At 38.0% G+C, this 20,449-nt stretch overlaps 1 protein-coding gene across 1 annotated transcript in view; it reads left to right on the forward strand.

Annotated features, from left to right (window-relative positions):
• RLF (RLF zinc finger) overlaps window positions 1–20,449 on the forward strand; it is an 80,880-nt gene that overhangs the window by 55,521 nt on the left and 4,910 nt on the right. The window contains exons 6-7 of the mRNA XM_032638539.1: window positions 9,905–10,041; window positions 15,778–15,919. Of these exons, the coding sequence (XP_032494430.1) occupies window positions 9,905–10,041; window positions 15,778–15,919 (279 nt within the window). The remainder of the gene's footprint in view (window positions 1–9,904; window positions 10,042–15,777; window positions 15,920–20,449) is intronic.

Below are 20,449 nucleotides of genomic sequence, written 5' to 3' on the forward strand. Positions count from 1 at the left end.
GTATAGTGCTGTATGTCTGCCAAGGAATGACCTGAGAAGGCTCTAATCCCTCACCTCTTGGTTACCTTGAGGCTTCACACAAGTAGGGAATGAAGGGCAGGTTAGAGCTTTAAACTGCCTGCTGAAATATTGAAAGGATTCCCCAACACACACACACAGCTGCTTGGCAAAAGCAGAGAGACTTGCTTGTTCAAGGCATTTAAGCAACATATTCAACATCTTGAATTAAGCTAACCAAGCAGACTGTAGTGGCCACACATGACAAAGAATACAGGCTTTACAGAATTATTCCAAGAAAGTCACTAAACAAACAGTAACAATAATAAACCCCAAAGAGGTGAAAGATTCTGATTTCCAGAGTTGCCACAATATATTATTTAAAATATCCACTTATCATTATAAAGAAATATGGTAGTCCATACACAGGGGAAAAGGCAGCCAACAGAAACTTAGGATGCCCAGGTGCTGGACTTACTAGAAAAGGAACTTTAAATCAGTTGTTGCAAATACACTCAATTTGTGGTAGTTATGTTCTATATAGTCACTGCAAACACTGCATTAGCTTATACTGAATCCATTCCTCCTAGGGGAAATACAAGGTTAGGTTCCTGCAAGCCTCTGGTCACATAATTTTTGTCAACTGATCAATACATAACCTTGTTTTATGTGCGCTTCCATTTAAAGATACCTTATTTAATTTATATTATTGATTTATTAACATTGAACTCATAGCCAACAGCAGTGTAACTCATGCCTGCATGAAACTTTTGCCGTACGCAGGCCTCTCACCGTTGTGGCCTCTCCCGTTGTGGAGCACAGGCTCCAGATGCGCGGGCTCAGCAGCCATGGCTCACAGGCCCAGCTGCTCCGCGGCATGTGGGATCTTCCCAGACCGGGGCACGAACCCGTGTCCCCTGCATCAGCAGGTGGACTCCCAATCACTGCGCCACCAGGGAAGCCCCCTGAAACTTACTTATTAACACATGTATTTTCTCCATAAGGCACATCACAGTCTCTTGCACTTAGGAAATTAGGCAGCACTTTGGCACTACAACTAGGGGCTATTCTAAACAGTGAAATCACCAGTGAAAAATACAAAAACATTAAAGAGTGGCACTAAATAGAACATGAAAAAGATACTTGTTACAGTATGAGAACTGAAACAAAAAGGCAGAGCAACACCTTGTTTGACCTTAGCTGGGAACATGCTCAAGAAAGGATTCAAATTTTTTGCCATTATATGCATGTTCGTGAATGACTGTGATAGCACTGTGAGTATTGAATTTGGGGGTTAAAAATAAATTTCATCAAGTAGGCTAATTTATAAGTACAGAATCTGCAAATAATGAAGATTAACTATATTCAAAGAACTAAAGCAACTAAAGAAAAGTATGAGAAAAAATGTCTCAAGACGTAGACAATAGCAGTAAAGAAATAGAAAAAAAGAACCAAATAGAGACTGCGGAGTGAAAAAGTACAATAATTGAAATTAATTCACTGAAGAGGCTCAACGTCAGATTTGAATTAGCAGAAGAAGGAATTAGCAAACTTAAAGAAGTCGATCGAGATTACTCAATCTGAGGAACAGAAGAGCCCCAAAATACATGAGCTGGCAGCGTTGAAGGGGGAAATAGGCAATTCAGATATAATAGTTGGAGACTTTAATACCCCACTTTCAGTAGTGGATAAACCAACTAGACAACAAGGAAATGGAAGTCTTGAGCAGTACTATAAACCAACTAGACCTAGCAGACATTTATAGAATATCCAAGAGCAACAGAATATACATTCTTCTCAAATGCACATGGATCGTTCTCCAGGACAGACATATGTTAGGCCATAAAACAAACTTTGATAAATTTAAAAGGATTGAAATCATACAAAGTATGTTTTTTGGCCACAGTGGAATGAAATTAGAAATCAGTAGCAGAAGGAAATTTGGGAAAGTCACAGATACGTGGAGATTAAACAACACCTCAAAATAAGCAATTGATCAAAGAAAAAAAAAGGGAAGTTAGAAAACACATTGGGATGAATGATGCAAACACAACATATTGAAATTTATCGGATGCAACTAAAGCAGCACTTAGGGGAAATTTACGGTTGTAAAATGTCAATCTTAAAAAGAGAAGGATCTTGGGAGTTCCCTGGTGGCCTAGTGGTTAAGATTCTGGGCTTTTACTGCTGTGGCCCAGGTTCAATCCTTGGTCGGAGAACTAAGATCCCCCTGCAAGCTGTGCAGTGTGGCCAAAAAAAAAGGTCTCAAATTAATAACTTAACCATCTGCCCTAAAAGACTAGAAAGAAGAGCAAACTAAACCCAAAGCTAGCAGAAGGAAGGAGATAATAATGATTAGAGTACAAATAAATGAAATAGAGAATACAAAATCAGTAGCAAAAAGTAATAAAAGTTTGTTTTTAAAGATCAACAAAATTGATAAACTTTTAGTTAGACTGAACATGAAAAAAAGAATACTCAAATTATTAAAATCAGGAATAAAAGGACGTGACTACTGATATTACAGGAATAAAAAGGATTATAAGAGCATACCATGAGCATACACCAAAATGTTAGATTTACTTAGATGAAATGGACAAATCTTAGAATGAAACAAACTACTGAAATTAACTCACAAAGAAATTGAATATACCCATGACTAGTAAAGAGATCGAGTAGGTAATTTAAAAACTTACCCACAAAGAGAAGCCCACACCAACATGGCTTCACTGGTCAATTGTACAAAACATATACAGAAGAATTTACACCAGTCCCTCGCAAAGTCTTCCAGAAAATAAAAGAGGATGGAATCCTTCCAAACTCATGCAGTGAGGCCATTATTATCTGATAACCACAATCAGACTAAGATATCAAGAGAAAGAGAGGTACAGACCAATATCTGTAACAAATATGGATGCAAAAATCCTCAACAAAATCCAGCAAAACAAATCCAGCAGTATAGAAAAAGGAGTACTGTCTGCCCTCTGTATCCATGGGTTCCGCCTCCAACTGTGGATTGAAAATCTTCAGGGGAAAAGTTTCCAGGAAGTTCCAGAAAGCAAAACGTGAATTTGCCCCCTCCAACAACTATTTCTATAGCATTTACATTGTATTAGGTATTATAAGTATTCTTGAAGTGATTTAAAGTATACAGAAGGATGTGTGTAGGTTATATGTAAATGCTGTGCCATAGAATAAAAGACAAAAGCTACATGTTTGTCACAAGAGACAGAAAAAGCATTTAACTAGATCCTACACCCTTTCGTGTTAAAAACACTCAGCAAACTAGGAATAAGCTGGAAACTTCCTCACCCTGATAAAGAGCATTTGTGGAAACCCACGGCTGACATAATACTTAGTGATGAAAGATTGAGTGGTTTTCCCCAAAGATCAGGGACAAAACAAGAATGTCTGCTTTTGACACTTCTATTCAATATTGTGCTGGAAGTTTTAGCCAGAGCAGTTAGGCAAGAAAATAGTTAAAAGGCATCTAGATTGGAAAGGAAGACGTGTAAGTATTTCTAATTGCATATATCACGATCTTGTATATATGATGCTAATAAGATCAATATGCAAAAATCATTTTTATTTATATACATCTAACAATGAACAGTACAAAAAATGTAATTAAGGAAACAATTCCATGTACAATAGCATCAAAAAGAATAAAATATTTAGAATATTTTTTTTTTTTTTTTTTTTTTTGTGGTACGTGGGCCTCTCACTGTTGTGGCCTCTCCTGTTGCGGAGCACAGGCTCCGGGCGCGCAAGCTCAGCAGCCACGGCTCACGGGCCCAGCTGCTTCGCGGCATGTGGGATCTTCCCGGACCGGGGCACGAACCCGTGTACCCCGCATCGGCAGGCAGACTCTCAACCACTGCGCCACCAGGGAAGCCCAGAGTAAATTTTTTAAAAGAAGTACAAGACTTGTTTGTATACTGAAGACTTTCTTTTTTTTTCTTGCGGTACACGGGCCTCTCACTGTTGTGGCCTCTCCCGTTCCGGAGCACAGGCTCCGGACGCGCAGGCTCAGCGGCCATGGCTCACGGGCCCAGCCGCTCCGCGGCATGTGGGATCTTCCCGCACCGGGGCACGAACCCGAGTGAACCCGAGTACCCTGCCTCGGCAGGCGGACTCTCAACCACTAGCGCCACCATGGAAGCCCAGCATAATTTTTTTAAAACAAGTACAAGACTTGTTTGTATACTGAAGACTTATTTTTTTTTTCTTTTGCGGTACACGGGCCTCTCACTGTTGTGGCCTCTCCCGTTGCGGAGCACAGGCTCCGGACGCGCAGCCTCAGCGGCCATGGCTCACGGGCCCAGCCGCTCCGCGGCATGTGGGATATTCCCGCACCGGGGCACGAACTTGAGTCCCCTGCTTCGGCAGGCGAACTCTGAACCACTAGCGCCACCAGGAAAGCCCTTGTATACTGAAGACTTTAAAACATTGTTGAAAGAAGCTAAGTATATGGAACAACATCCCATGTTGTTGGGCCAGAAGATAGTATTGTTAAGATGGCAGTATTCCTCAAAATGATCCTCAGATTCAATGCTATCTCTGTCAAAATTCTGCCTTCCTCTCTTGCAGAAATTGATAAGATGATCCTAAAATTCATGTGGAAATTCAAGGGACCCTGGATAGCCAAAACAATCTTGTAAAAAGAACAAAGTAGGAGGACTCACTTCTTTATTTCAGAGCTCACTAAAAATTTTCAGTAATCAAGCCGGTGTTTTCCCGGCAAAAGGGTAGGCGAAAAGATCAATGGACTAAAATTGAAAGTCCAGAAATAGAACTTCCTTGGTGGTCCAGTGGTTAAGACTCTGTGCTTCCAATGCAGGGGCATGGGTTTGATCCCTGGTCAGGGAAGTTCCGCATACTGTGTGGTGCGACCAAAGAAAAAAAGGGAGTCCAGAAATAAGCCCTCACACTTATAGCCAGTTGATTTTCTACATGGATGCCAAGATAATTCAATGGGGGAAAGGATAATCTTTTCAGTAGTTCGTTCTTTAACAAATGGGTATCCACTTGTAACAGAATGAAGTTTGACCCTTGATACCACACGTAGAGATTAACTCCAAATGACTTATAGACTTAAATGTAATAGCTAAAACTGTAACATGTTAGAAGAAAATATAGGAATAAATCTTTAAGACCCTGGATTAGGCAGTTGTTTCTTATATGTGACACCAAAAACACAGGTGACAAAAGGAAAAGTAAATAGGACTTCATCCAACTTTGTCACAGTCAAGAAAGTGAAAAGTTGATCCACGGAAGGGGAGAAAATATTTGCAAACCATATATATGTAATATAATCTGATAAAGGACTTGAGCCCAGAATACATGTAGAACTCTTTAAAAATCAGCAATCAAAAGACAATTTAATTTTTTAAATGATCAAAGGGTTTTTTTAATCGTTAGATTTTTTTTTGAGCAGTTTTAGGTTTACAGAAAAATTGAGTGGAAAGTACAGAGTTCCCATATGTTCTCCCTCACCCCCAGAGTCACCTATTGACGTCTTGCAGTTGGTGTGTTAGATTTATTACAGTAGGTGAGCCAGTACATTATTATTTACTAAAATCCGTAGTTTACATTAGGCTTCACTCTTGGTGTTGTACATTCTATGGCTTTTGACAAACGTATAATGACATGTATCTACCATCACAGTATCATATTATATAATAGTGTCACTGCCCTAAAGATTTCCTATACTCTACCTATTCATCCCTCACTCACTCCTCTCAGGCCTCTGGCAACCACTGATTTTTTTACTGCTTCCATAGTTTTACCTTTTCCGGAATATTACGTAGTTGGAATCATGTAGTATGTAGCCTTTTCAGATTGGCTTCAGATTGGCATTGAAGGTTCTTCCATGTTTTTGTCTCTGTCTCTCCCTTTCCCGAGTTATTATCAAGCTCATATTGCCCTTATTTAATTTTTTTTTAACCAACCAAAGTCCATGGTTAGGGTTCAGTCTTTGTGCTGTGCATTCTGTAATCTGCAGTTCTCAGGCATCTAATCTTGCTGTTTATTGTATGTGCTGACATTTTCTGGAGTGGCTTGTTTATTTGTGCTTTTTATAGTTTGGGATTGTGAGCCTCAGTTTTGGCGGGTTGAGTGGGGGTAGGGAATACTTTATGTCTTAGGATTCTCATAGGCCTTAGTTAGCATATATCTGTATAAATCACGTTTATGTTTGCTTCTGCCGGGTGATTTAAAGATATTACCAGCCAGAATCTTCTTTTTATTTGTTTTTCTCAGTTTGGGTTTTTTAGACAATAGTATTATATCAGACTCCAAGTTTGAACGAGGAAAGATTATAAATTCTCAAAATTTTTTTGATCCCACAAGAACCCAGGTTGAGGTGGACAAATGCATTTTCCTGTTATATCCCTGCCCCCCCCGCCCACCTTTTTTTAGTCTACACTTTCTCTGAGTTTTTAGTTCTTCAGGGGTTCCAACTTTATGCCAAAGGGCTCAGTGCCAACTTCTCAGGTTCAGGCTTTATCATCTCCTAATCACGACTTGTAAAACCCAAGCCTCTTAGTGAAATTATCTACAACCCAGCAAGTAAGGCAGTTGTCCATTCACACTTAAACTTCTTTCTTGAGTTTTCAGCTATGTATTTAGGAAACATATCTGTTGTGTTTTATCCAGGATTTCTAAGTGCTTTGTCACAGGAGAATTTTAAGCCATTTTTTTTTTTTTTTTTTTTTTGTGGTATGTGGGCCTCTCACCATTGTGGCCTCTCCTGTTGCGGAGCACAGGCTCAACGGCCATGGCTTACGGGCCCAGCCGTTCCGCGGCATGTGGGATCTTCCTGGACCGGGGCACGAACCCGTGTCCCCTGCATCGGCAGATGGACTCTCAACCACTGCGCCACCAGGGAAGCCCACTTTCTAGTATTCTTAAGGTTCACTTTCTTTTTTATTTTTTCTTTTTTTTTTTTTTTAATGCGTTACGCGGGCCTCTCACTGTTGTGGGCCTCTCCCGTTGCGGAGGACAGGCTCCGGACGCGCAGGCTCAGCGGCCACTGGCTCACGGGCCCAGCCGCTCCGCGGCAAGTGGGATCCTCCCAGACCGGGGCACGAACCCGCGTCCCCGCATCGGCAGGCCGGACTCTCAACCACTGCGCCACCAGGGAAGCCCTATTTTTTCTTTTTAAAACATAGATTTTGTGAAAACAATTTTTTTGTCTAGCATTTTATTTATTACTTTTAATGAAAACAATTTTCTTTTTTTTTTGCGGTATGCGGGCCTCTCACTGTGTGGCCTCTCTCGTTGCGGAGCACAGGCTCCGGACGCACAGGCTCAGCGGCCATGACTCATGGGCCCAGCCGCTCCGCGGCATGTGGGATCTTCCCAATCCGGGGCACGAACCCGTGTCCCCTGCATCGACAGGCGGACTCTCAACCACTGCGCCACCAGGGAAGCCCAATGAAAACAATTTTTAACAGCACTTTTAAAGTGCTTCCTTTTTGCCAATCCCTTTTTTTTTTAAATTTAATTTTATTTATTTTTGGCTGTGCTGGGTCTTCGTTGCTGCGCTCGGGCTTTCTCTAGTAGCAGCGAGCGGGGGCTACTCTTCGTTGCGGTGCGCCAGCTTCTCATTGCGCTGGCTTCTCTTGTTGCGGAGCGTGGGCTCTAGGCACGTGGGCTTCAGTAGTTGTGGCTCACGGACTCTAGAGTGCAGGCTCAATAGTTGTGGCGCACGGGTTTAGTTGCTCCACGGCATGTGGGATCATCCTGGACCAGGGCTGGAAACCGTGTCCCCTGCATTGGCAGGCGGATTCTTAACCACTGCACCACTAGGGAAGCCCTGCCAATCCCTTTTAAAACATATATGTTTTTTAAATTTAGCTCTAATAGGTACACATAGCACATTTTTAGAAATTGAGGTATAATTGACATATATTAGTTTTAGGTGTGCATCGTGATTCAGTACTTGTATATATTGTGAAATGATCATCACAATAAAGCTAGATAACATCTGTCACCATACATAGTTACAAAAAATTTTTTTCTTGTGATGAGAACTTTTAAGATAAACTCTCAGCAACTTTCAGATATGCAATATGGTATTATTAACTATAGTCACTGTGCTGTACCGAAGCATGTTAAAAATTCTTATAATAACTATGAGGAAGGTTCTGTTATTCCCATTTTAAAGATGAGGAAACTGAGGCACTAAGTTACTGAAAAGTTACGTAACTTATCCAGGATCGTACACAGCTAGTAGCTATAGAGCTGGGAAGAGAATGTATATAGTCTGGTTCTACAATAATTGCTTTTAACCACTGCACTACACTGCTTATTATGTCATTGCATTGTCTTTCCAAAGATTAGAAAACGCAGTATTAAATAAGTTTCACTTTTTTTTTTTTTTTTTTTTTTTTTTGGGGTTCGTGGGCCTCTCACTGCTGTGGCCTCTCCCGTTGAGGAGCACAGGCTCCAGACGCACAGGCTCAGCGGCCATGGCTCATGGGCCCAGCCGCTCCGCGGCATATGGGATCTTCCCAGACCGGGACACGAACCTGTGTCCCCCTGCATCGCAGGCAGACTCTCAACCACTGCGCCACCAGGGAAGCCCAAGTTTCACTTTTTAAACATGAACTTTTTACCTTTAAATTAAACGTGATTCATTTATTCCATTTATCAGCACGTATTTACTGAGTGTCTTCTATGTTCCAGACACTGTGATAAGTGCTGAGTTTTGAACAAGATGTACATAATCCTGACCACATGGATTTTATATTCTAGCAGAGAAGACATGCTAATAAGTTGTTCAACTAATGATTGAATTGCAGCTGTGGTAAATGCTACAAAGGAGAATTTGAGAGTAGAGTTTTTGCCAGGGATTCAAACGTGCTTTTAGCAGTTAGGGAAGGATTCAGTGAGAAAATGGCATTTGAGCTAAGCTGAGAAAGAAGCCTTTCTTTGCCTACCTGAGGGTGTAACTAAAATTAGAGACTTAGAACCACCAGAGTGGTTCTGCATAGCACTCTGGAAGGAGATGAGCTAAACTTTATATGCCTCATTTGCCCTGATACACACTTCATTTGTCCTGAAAGTATCACTGTTTTGTATATTTGGTGCCTAGTATAATTGACATTTATAATGCTGACACAGTCATGAAATAGACTCTGTTCTTCATATTCTGTTTATTAAGACAGGGAAATGATAAAATAGAGAGTGAGAAAGGGTCTTCAGAAGTCTTAATCTACTGTTTTACCACTATACAAAAAGAGCCCCGGAAAATTCTACTGATTTGCCCAGAGGTTGGTTTGTTTTTGTTTTTTTTAAGATTCCTATAAATAGTGTAAATGAAAAGATGTGTTTCTAAAAGTGTTAGTGTGTGAAAAACTCAGTTATACAAAATAGTTTTTCTTAATTACATGAGAAAATGATATGTTGATATAGTATTTATATTTAAAAGTTTCTCAGCTGGCCTCCTTTAGCCCTACTGGGAGTAAGGGTAAGCTTGTTATTTTTCTGTATAACTAGAGGGACTTGAATTAAATTGAAAAAGAAAGAAAAAACAGGGGGAAAAAAGTTGATGGTACTAAAGGTGAAAATAACCTGAAGTTATACATAATTTGATTCTTTTATATAGTAACAATGTTCATGAGTAATTTTTTTAACTGTACAAAAATGTTTTATCTGTGTTGGGACTGCAGTGAAACTTCCTCATAGCATCTGTTCTCTTCTCTGTTTAATAATTTCTTATATGAAATTTTTATTCCAGAAGACTCAGCTATTAGTTAGTAGAAGAAAATTATATCTCCCTAATTCTTGCCTCATCAATTACCAAAGATAGAAAATGTTACAAAGAAGCTTCATGTTATATAACAAAGTTTACAGAAAAGTCACCATTTTCTTTTTGACTTAGTCATCTCATTTTTGATAGATTGCAAAGGTCGACTGCAAGGAGGTACTAGACATCATATGTAATCTGGAATCCGAGGGTCAGGATAACACAGCATTTGTTCTTTGTACGACTTACCTTACCCAGCAGCTCCAAACTGCAAGTGTATATTGTTCTTGGTAAGTATATTTAGTTTTTATTCCCTTTATTTGTTAGTACATAGTATATAGCATTTAGGGTTTATGTAAAATGTTGGTTTATTTCAAACTTGAAGACTAAGCAGATTAAATGATGACATGAGAATTAAATCTTTCTTAAAAGCTAAACCATTCAATTAAAAATATTATTGGTTTAATCTTTTCCAGGAGAGTCCAAAAATAAAGAAAGAGTAAAAAGTCTGAGCTCCTCTTGATTATTCCATGGAGAGTTGTCTGTTAACTTCAATATATATCTTCTTTGAAGATAAAATTATGGCAGTATAAACCAAATTGGCGTTAGGTTGTTTTCCTTTACATTTATTACATCTTCTGATAGTCACTTTTCCCCTCTTATTTGGAAAATCACTAATTATCTAGGTTTTTAGGTCAAACTTGCACTAGAGAAGGAAACCCATTTGAATTGTAATCTTTTTTTGCAACTTTGGTACTATTTAGCACAATTGCATTATTTGGTTTTAATTCAATTTATATCTTGTTTGCTTACAGAGTACTTAGTTGCTAAAAAGGTCACAGTAAGTGTAACCCTTGGTTCTTTCATCCTAACTGTATTGAAACTATTAAGGACAGCAGGACAAATTTGGTACACAGGAAACCTCTAAAATGCAAGACTCTATGGATAAGTATCAGATTAGTGGTACAGAAAACACTGTAAGAGATTAGAGAATGGTGCTCACTGTACACCAGTGTTTAAGGAAGGTGTCAGGGAGGAGGTAGTATTTGAGCTTTAATTCAAAGAATGGGTTGGATTTGCATAACCTTGATTAGAGGAGCTTCTAAGAATGGCTTGAAGTTGGAAGTAAGCATTTTGTTTATAGGAAAACCTAATAAAACCTTTCATATACTTCAGCCCTTATTGATCTTCCTTTGGAGCATCTGTGTATATCTGTAAAGTTTTATAATTATTAGTATTTTTTATGTTGCTGTATTTCTGTTTATTTACTAATTTTTATACAAATAGTATTTGAGTTCCTTAAATTATCTCTCCCAATCCTCCTAATAACCATTGTACAGATAAGGCAGTGGAGGATCAACAGGATCTGAGAAGTCTTATAATTGCCCACAGTCTCAGAGCTACAGTGGTAGAGAGTAAAGCCCAGGCGTTTTGACCCCTAATACAGTGCTTTTCTTCTGTGAAGTTGTTTTCTTGGCACAGGGACAGAATTCACATCGCAGTCTTCTACTGAGTCCTCTGTGCCATACTTATATCTCCTCTGAGAAAGGAGATACTGGGATAGGGGCTTAAATATCATTGTGGGCATTTTGTTAGCTAACCAAAAAAAAAAAAAAGTGCTATAAATAAAAAGAATTTTAGCAGAGCAGTGAGATTTTTGATCACTATCAAGTAGAAGAATTTGTTTTTCATTCATTAGAGATTTAACCTCAGTAAAGCAGATGTATTTACTTGTGGAATAACCCCCATTTTTTCTTTTTACAGTTGTTTTCTTTGCCTATAATGAAAAAAATATCTGCTAGCTATAGCGAGGTTTTTAGTGCAAAGAATACATTAAATCACATATGGGATGTGTTACAGATTATAAAGTGTTTTTCAAACTAGAGTCACACAGTTCTTTTAATATTCTTGATATAGCTTCCCTTTTTTTTAGTGAGTCTAGGATTAATGCTGTTCTCCTGCAGCAGGAAGGGATTAAAAGGGATTTCCCTCTTATTGGCCTCCTGAGGAGCTATAATGAGTAAAGGAGAGGAAAGAAAATCTTAAATCACTTCACACTTTGTTAAAAGTAAGCTTCTTCCAAGCAATTCAGAGGGAAATAGAATATAAAATTTTAGAATTATAAAACATTTTTTTCGCCCTTCTGTTGTTTTCAAAGGCTTTGGGGGTGGGTGGGTGGGGAGGCGGTGATAGTGGGATATTGGAGTTAGCATAGCCATAACATTAAAACAGTGAATTTTACTAAGGAAAATGAGTCCCAGGAATTCTGTTCAAATAGGATAGATTCTTTTGTTGTGCTAGAGGTGTCCTGTGTTGAAGATAGTAGGCTATTTGGGAGTATTTGTCTAGAAAAGAAAAAAATTTTTTATTAATTGGTATTTTATTGATGAAAAAAAAAAGTTGGAATATGATAATAAAAGCAGGCACTTATTTTAAATACACATATTAGAATTTATTAAGTGTCATTCTCGAATTTGGTCACCATTGAAGATATTTGAAAGGTAAACTATGTAACTATCACCCAAAACAGTTTTTTATTCTTTTAAATTTCCTTCAGAGACATTTACAAATTACAATAAAATATATCATTACTTTATAGCAATTACCATATTACTGATCTCAAAATGTATATCACTCAGTTTATTCATTAAGCTTAACCCCGAAAGATATTTGCAAAAATCAAAGAAGTGCTGGAGGAATGAGTTCCCTATATTTGTCTAGCAATGGTAACATAATTAGAGTAGCCATGCAAGTGAGAAAGATAACCCTTTTGAATGGGACAGTGTACATACAGATGTGTAATTGCTGCTGCTTCTTTAAAATAAAATGATACAGTTGAACCTTAAACCTCTACACTAAGCTTTCAGTGAGTATTTGATAGGTTGACCTTTGGTTTCTGTAACACCTCTGAGCTTTAAATCTTTTATGTTGTATGTTTGTGTTTCTTCAGATGTAATTTCGTGTCGCTTCTCTCCCAACTAGACTGTGATATACCAGGGTTGTCATGTATGTTGTCTAATTTACAATTCAGTCCCCAGCACCTGGCGAAGACCAGATCCAGATATCCATTCATGTTTTATTTAACTGAATTTTTTAGAGGAAAAATGAAGTCATGAGAATCATCTGTATTTGCAGGAGCCCTCTTTAGGGAGTGGTCATTCCTTAATTCCACAAAGTTTTCTTTGCCTCATTTCTAAAATACCTAAATTCTAGATCACAGTTTGACATTGTGGGCCTCCTGCTTTGCAGAAACAGTGCAGTTTAAGGTTCTTGCTTGGTAGCTAGATGTCTACCAAAATGTGTTTCCTACTATTAATAGAACTAAATTTCCTCTCCAATTTTTATGAATTTGTATATAATTTGTTGTCTTGAGGTAGGCGGTGGGCTAATTTGAGGGTGCAGTAAATCATCTGAAGCATCCATATAGTAGAATCATTTTCAATACATTCTTTAATCGTGGTCCATTTTTTTAAAAATCACATCATTGTAGTGGTTGAAGAAGTATTGTCCTAGTGCATGTATGATCCAGGAGGCTATAAGTTGCTGTTGGTGGTTTCAGTGTTCCAGTGTGCAGATTTGAATGGATGATTAAAGTGACATCTTGGCATTCTCACTAGTAATCCACCAGTTTTCATGGTGTCAGGCATGTTTGTATGTTTGGGTGGGTAATAGTAGTTTTAGTTTGTTTTGGTAATAGTTTTAAATCACTCAGTTGTAACTGTGGAAATAAATGTACAGATATAAAACACATGATAGAAATGTTCTTTTTTGATCGTGGTTATTTGGAGTTAACTAGAGTTTGAAATATTAAATTTGGAATAAAGCCCTAGACATTCTGATTTTTTTTAAAAAATCATTTTGAGAGACTTTAATTCTCAACCTGCCTTTTATCACTTTATCAGATTTGCCTAACTTTAAACTTGTAGCCAGCTGGTGAGTTTTAGATAGTAGATATCCTTTACCCTTTTATCTTCATAATCAGGTTTTACTAGCTTTGATAATTTTGTTCTTTTCAGATAGCATAGATTTCACATATATTTTGGTAGGTACTTACTTTATCTGAGAGCATATGTAATTCTCCATTTCCTTTGTTATTCAGAACTTTGCATTATTCTCTAAAGTTTTATAAGTAACATGCTTACATGTGAATGAAGCAGTCTTCTAAGTTTAAAAATGAACAGTCATCCCAGTTACTTGCCTGCTTGGTAGCTGTTCTCAGTTTTTACTTTTTCTGGTTAGGAAGGCAATGCTAGTCACCAAACACAAATATTTAAAGGCATTTTAAGTTAATTTTACTTGTTATATATAGCTCAAATTTTCCATCATTATAAGCTTTAATCATATATGTCTTGAGACATGTTTTTGTTTCAATCTTTGAAGCAAGTTTTATATCTACGTAAGAATTTTACCATATGAGAATCCCAGTTACCTCCTTAAAAATATAAGAAAATACGTTCTGTTAAACATGTTTGTTTTTAAATCTGTTATAAAAAGAGGTGTATTCATTTCTTAAGCTTTGGGTTTGTATCGTTTCCTGGAATAGTCTGTGTTAATAGCAATAATAGGATATTAGTGTTCTAAAACTGGCTTGTGAAAATAATATTATTTTTTAATGGAAATCATTTAACAAATACACAGTATCCATTGAGGTTGTACAGAAAAGAGTCACTTTAAAACTTTTTTAAAAAAAATATATTTATTTATTTTTGGCTGTGTTGGGTCTTCGTTTCTGTGCGAGGGCTTTCTCCAGTTGCGGTGAGCGGGGGCCACTCTTCATCGCGGTGTGCGGGCCTCTCACTGTCACGGCCTCTCCAGGCTCCAGACGCGCAGCCTCAGTAGTTGTGGCTTATGGGCTTAGTTGCTCCGCGGCATGTGGTATCTTCCCAGACCAGGTCTCGAACCCGTGTCCCCTGCGTTGGCAGGCAGATTCTTAACCACTACGCCACCAGGGAAGCCCTAAAAATTTTTTTTAAATAAATTTATTTATTTTATTTTTGGCTGCCTTGGGTCTTCGTTGCTGCACAAGGGCTTTCTCTAGTTGCAGCAAACGGGCTACTCTTGGCTGCAGTGCGCGGGCTTCTCGTTGCAGTGGCTTCTCTTGTTGCAGAGCACGGGCTCTAGGTGTGCAGGCTTCAGTAGTTGCGGCGCACAAGCTTGGTTGCTCCGTGGCATGTGGGATCTTCCTGGACCAGGGCTCGAACCCGTGTCACCTTCATTGGCAGGTGGATTCTTAACCACTGCCCCACCAGGGAAGTCCCCAGTCGCGTTTTTTAAAGTGATAACATTCTCTTCTGTTTTGCTAAGGAACTTTCCTTGAATTCACATTTCATATTAACATTAGCATTTCTATTCTGGGCATTTGTTCAGTTTCTAGTGCTTTTCCTTTAGAGTTTTCTCTTAACCCATTCAGTACTTTTATTTAACTTACTCATTTCAAGCTTTCCTTAGTTTTCATAATGAATATTTGTGGGATTCTTGTATTTTAGCCATTTCCAAGAGTGCCATTTTAATAATTTTATTAGTAATACTTAAGATATTATCATTCCAAGATACAGGCCTAAGTAGCATCATGACATTTTAGAGATGGAAAGGGCCCATGAGATTAACGTGGTGAAGTACTATACCATTAGAATATTTCATAGTTGTATACACTTTGTTGGCAGAGTATTGATGTCTGATGATCCTTGCCCACTAGGACAGGGCTTAATTCAGTCAGTATAATTACCAATGTAAGGGGTAAAACCTTTTGGAACAAGATGGGATCTAAGTAAGTCTTTGAAAATGTCAGCATAAAGGAAGTAGTCTTTTGTTGTTTTTATTTTTGCCCAGGTACAAAGAAGAAAGAAGTGGGGGAATTTTCAAGGAGGATTCTTCTTAATAATTTTACTAGTTTGAGAGGAAGCAGAATATAGACAGTTTTTTTCTTCTAGGTTTTACTTACTGTCACCTTTTTTTCACAAACCAAAAAATTGGGGTAGCAAATACCAGTTGCTTTAAATGTTTTACCATAATCTTTCTTTTTATAGGGAATTGACTCTCTTTTGGAGTAAACTGCAAAGAAGAATCGATCCTTCTATAGACACTTTTTTGGAGCGCTGTCGTCAGTTTGGTGTCATAGCTAAAACACAGCAGCATTTATTTTGCCTGATTAGAGTTATACAAACTGAAGTGAGTAGTTTATGCTTTTTATGCTGATTGTTGTGGAGGGAAGAAATGAGTGGGGAGATAACTTCTCAGGAAACTCCTTTTAAATAAGGGAAAATGAGAAATAATGGGGTTTAATAAGGTTATGGAGTGGGACATATCTAGCTGTTTCTACAGACTTACTTCCTAGGAATCTGCAATTTTTTTTCATGGGAAATAGTGATTGACTTGACAGACCACTGGAGGAGGGAAAGATTATGTTTCTTGGCTGTCACCTCAACCACCCTATATCTCCTTTTCCTAGAACAGTGTTCTGTATTTTATACAGGCATGTTTGTTTGCAAATTAACATAATAATTACAAAGAAAGAAAGTAAAATTGTATTTTTCAGCTCCTTCAGGATGGAGTGATAGATTCTCTAGGTTTTGGACTAACAGAACAGTTCCAGAATCGACTGTACACAAATTATAAACTGTGCAAATTAGGAAACAAGTTAGGTTTTTTTCGTTTTTTGTTTTTCTTAAAGAAATAAATATTTCCTAAAATGAAATGAAGTGCCTTGTTTTTTTAGTTCAGCCCCATAAATGTATGCTAAGACTGCCAGCCTGGAGATTTGAGATGATTCTTGTGCTATGTTCTGTTTCTGTTTTGTTTTTAATACCTACTCATGACTGAGATCTCTATATACCCATATCTGTAATGGTTTATGTGTATGTTTTATGGGTTGTATCTTTGATACCTCCCATCTCCTTTAATGTAACCTTCCATATCCTATACTTTATTTGAAATACGTGTATCTAGTCTTCTCCAGTGAAGACAGGAAAAGGTAAAAGTTGTCTGAAGCAAATTTATGGTCAGATAAGCTAGGTGATAATTATTTCTAATCACTGCAAATGAAGTTGTGTCTCCTATCTCATAGAGAACATGTTCAAGTAATTACAGAACTTGCCTTGTTTAAAAAAAAATTAGTGGTACAACTGGCCTTTAAAAAGTTGTTGTTTTTTTCCCAATCTTTAAGGGAAGTATGAATTTTCTGTTGCTGCTTAACAGATTACCACAACTTAGCACTTCAGTTAACACCCATTTATTAGCTCACAGTTTTGTAGGGCAGAAGTCCAGCACAGTGTGGCATGGTTCACTGCTCAGTATCACAAGGCTGAAATTGAGGTGTTGGCCAGGCTGAGTTTTTATCTGGAGGCTCTGTGGAAAATCCACTTCTAAGCTCATTTTTATTGTTGACAGAATTCAGTTCCTTTCAGTTATAGGGCTGAAGTCCTCATTTTCTTGCTGGCTGTCAGCCACAGTCTGTTTTCAGCTCCTAGAAGCCACCCTCATGCCATTCCTTCATTTTCAATCCAGCAAAGGCACTAGGAGTTCTTCAAATCTGACCTCCTCTACCTCTGACTTCCAGATCTAGATTTAAAGGGCTTGAGTGATTAGGTCAGGTCTAGGTAATCCACTTGTCTTAAGATCAGTGGATTTGAGGCTTTAATTACATCTGCAAAGTCCCTTTTGCCATGTAACGTAACATAATTATAGGAATGATATTTATAGGTTCTGCTTATACTCAAAGCAAGGAGATTATACAAAAGTGAAGGTCAGTGGGAGTCATCTTAGATTTCTGTTTACCTCAAGGAACCACAAAAAATGGGAAAGATGCTAGAGCATTAGGGAAGGTGGGCTTCTGACACAGACCAAGGAATTTGCTGTCCATTTGTATAACCAAAACCCATTTCTTTTTCATCTCAGTCTAGGACATTTTCCACTGTAATCCTTGTTTATATTTGTCCTGAAGGGTAGGAAAGTTATGGACTGGTAGGTGGAAGGGGAGTGAATGTGGAATTCTTTTCAAATTGAGAGACTTAACCTCTAGCTTTTTAAAAGAGAGGTGATCTAACCTGTATCAGTTGGGATGTAGTTCTACTGTGAATGGTAGATATCCGACAGCGATGGCGGTGTAAAGAAGATAGAAGTTTCTCCCTCTCCTATACAGGTAGATAACCCAGGTAGACAGGCCAGGGTTGCTCTCATGGCTCCACATATCAGAAACCCAGGTTCCTTTTATCTGCTGTTAACACTTAGCTTCCATCTCATATTCCAATCCCAGCTATAATGTCTCCATTCCAGATAGCGAGAAGTGGAGTGGAGAGCAAACCACACTATGACACACCTTTTCCCCCACTCCTTCCAACACACACACACACACACACACACACACACACACACACACACACACACACACACACAGAGACACGGTTACATCTAGCTGCAGGGGAAAGCTAGGAGATATGTTGATTATTTGATTATTCCAGGTGACTGTAACCAGATAAAACCAGGTGTTCTGTTTTTGTAAAAGAAGAGGTGAAACGATATTAGCACAGCTAGCAACCTTGCGAAGGAAAAGGTTAATGATGCTGAAAAGCTTTTGTGGGCGTTGGGTCTCTTGCGGAAGGAGGGCCTTGTAATAGAACCTCCTTATGTTCTGGGCTTCAGTTTTCTGTAAACAAAGAGCTTAAACCAAATGATCAATTAAAAGTGCTCAGAGTTGTTAAATTTTGATTCTGTGACTTGAGAAAGTCATATTGGAAGGGATGACTTTAGAGAATCCAGGGTCTCTCTCAAGACTTCAAAAATAGTATGACAGAAGAAAGGATGTGGATGTGGTTATATTTGAAGTAGAAGGCATAAGAAGAGGGATAATCTTGAAGCCAGTTTATTTGGCCTTAGGGCCCTTTTTGGTGGAACATAAAAGTAGTACTGTTTTGCAAAACATGACTTTATTTAGTTTAATCCTTTCTCTTTAGTAATAAAGAAGCTGAAAATTAGAGATGCGTGACTTCTGGAGAAAGTCTGTTAAGTTTTAAAACCATAGGTTCTTAACAAGTTACTTAACCCCTTTGGAAGACTGTGAGATAAACAGCAAAGAATGTGTGTTGTTTCTTAAACAGCCTAATGTAGTTGGAATCGTAAAATTTGTGAAATCATTAAGAACACTTTTCAAAAAGAAAATAACTACCATTATACATTCTGAACAGATATACCAAGAAGTTACTTGTTAAAGGAGTGATGAATAAATTAGAATTAGGATATGGAATGTGGAGCCGAATTTTGAAGAAACTGATAGATATGAATGATTTGATAGGTTTTCAACCAGGAAGCTGAAGAAGTGCCTTGGCATATTGTATCAAGGGCATGTGGGATATCGCCAAGTCAATTAACTTTGGAATTGGTGTAGAGTGTGAAGTGGTTAAGACTCAGACGCTGGGAAAAGATGCTTTAAGTTTAAATTCTTGCTCCTCTGTTCACTAGCTGGTGACATTGGCAACTAATTTTCTGAGCCTTGGTTTCTTCATCTATAAAATGAGGATGATGTATGCAAAAAGTTTATTTAGAATAGTGCCTAGGATGTAGTAAGGAGTCTGTAAATTGATAGCAATTATTTCTTTGTGTTCTCAGCATTTAGAATGGTGCCCAACGAGAATAATTGCTTAGCAAATTGATGTTTGAACAGTGGAATTTATCCTCAAATATTTTATGGAGTTCTGTTGAATATTTACTATGTTCCAACATTGTAATACTCATTTTGGGTTACCTTATTTCATTTTTATAACAGCATTAGGAGGAAAATCCAATACTGCCACTATAATTATCATTGTACAGATGAGGAAACTGAGGCTTAGAGGAGTTAAAAACTTCTCACTGTAGTGAAGCTGGGGTTCAAAGTCAGTCAGAGTCATACTCAAAATTCTGTGCTCTTAAGTACCGTATTTTAAGCCACTCTGCCATAAGATCCTCCTTTTCTTGGTTTATATTATTTTCACGCACCCTTTCAGCCTCTCACATGAAAGAATCATCTTAAATGCACTTACCTTTTATCATATACAACCAGATCTTTTTTGTGATCTTTTGACTGATTTCTGAGAACCTCCTGCTAATAGAGAAATTTTCTGTTGTTTTTCCATGGGAAACTGAGATTTCAGTATACCTGTAACTGTAGAGTATTAATTCTTTTAGGAGGAAATGGAAAGGATCATTTATTCTAAGCCTTGAGGTTTTGAAAACACCCAATTGTTCATGACATAGACATATGAGTTTTTTAAATCGAATTCAATCTTAGACTCACTTTTATACATGTGTTTCCTCTTGCACCCATTTATTTAAGCCCTATCCTTCCTGCCCAGCTTGAGACAATTCTTTTTTGAATCCTTCAGTGACCTTATTTATCCTGACTGAGCTCCTTTGAATTTATGTGCTTTTATACATTTGGCACACAGATAAATTCCTTGAGGGTTAAGGACTGCTTTAATATGCAGTGCCTTATAAAGTTGGATACTCTATAAATGTACATTGTTGTTGTTCATGGTTGTAACATCTAATCCAGTCCTTTGCGTGTTGAAAGAAGGAGGATCTAAATGTAACTTGCAGGAAGAAAGATTTAAGAACTTTAAGTTTTAAGAAGTAAGTGTGTGTGTGTGTGTGTGTGTGTGTGTGTGTGTGTGTATGTGTGTGTCTTATCAGTGAAAGTTATGTAATGTTTCCAAACTGGGGAAAAAA

The sequence above is a fragment of the Phocoena sinus genome, chromosome 1 (assembly GCF_008692025.1).
Source record: "Phocoena sinus isolate mPhoSin1 chromosome 1, mPhoSin1.pri, whole genome shotgun sequence".
In the NCBI taxonomy this organism is placed as follows: Eukaryota; Metazoa; Chordata; class Mammalia; order Artiodactyla; family Phocoenidae; genus Phocoena; species Phocoena sinus.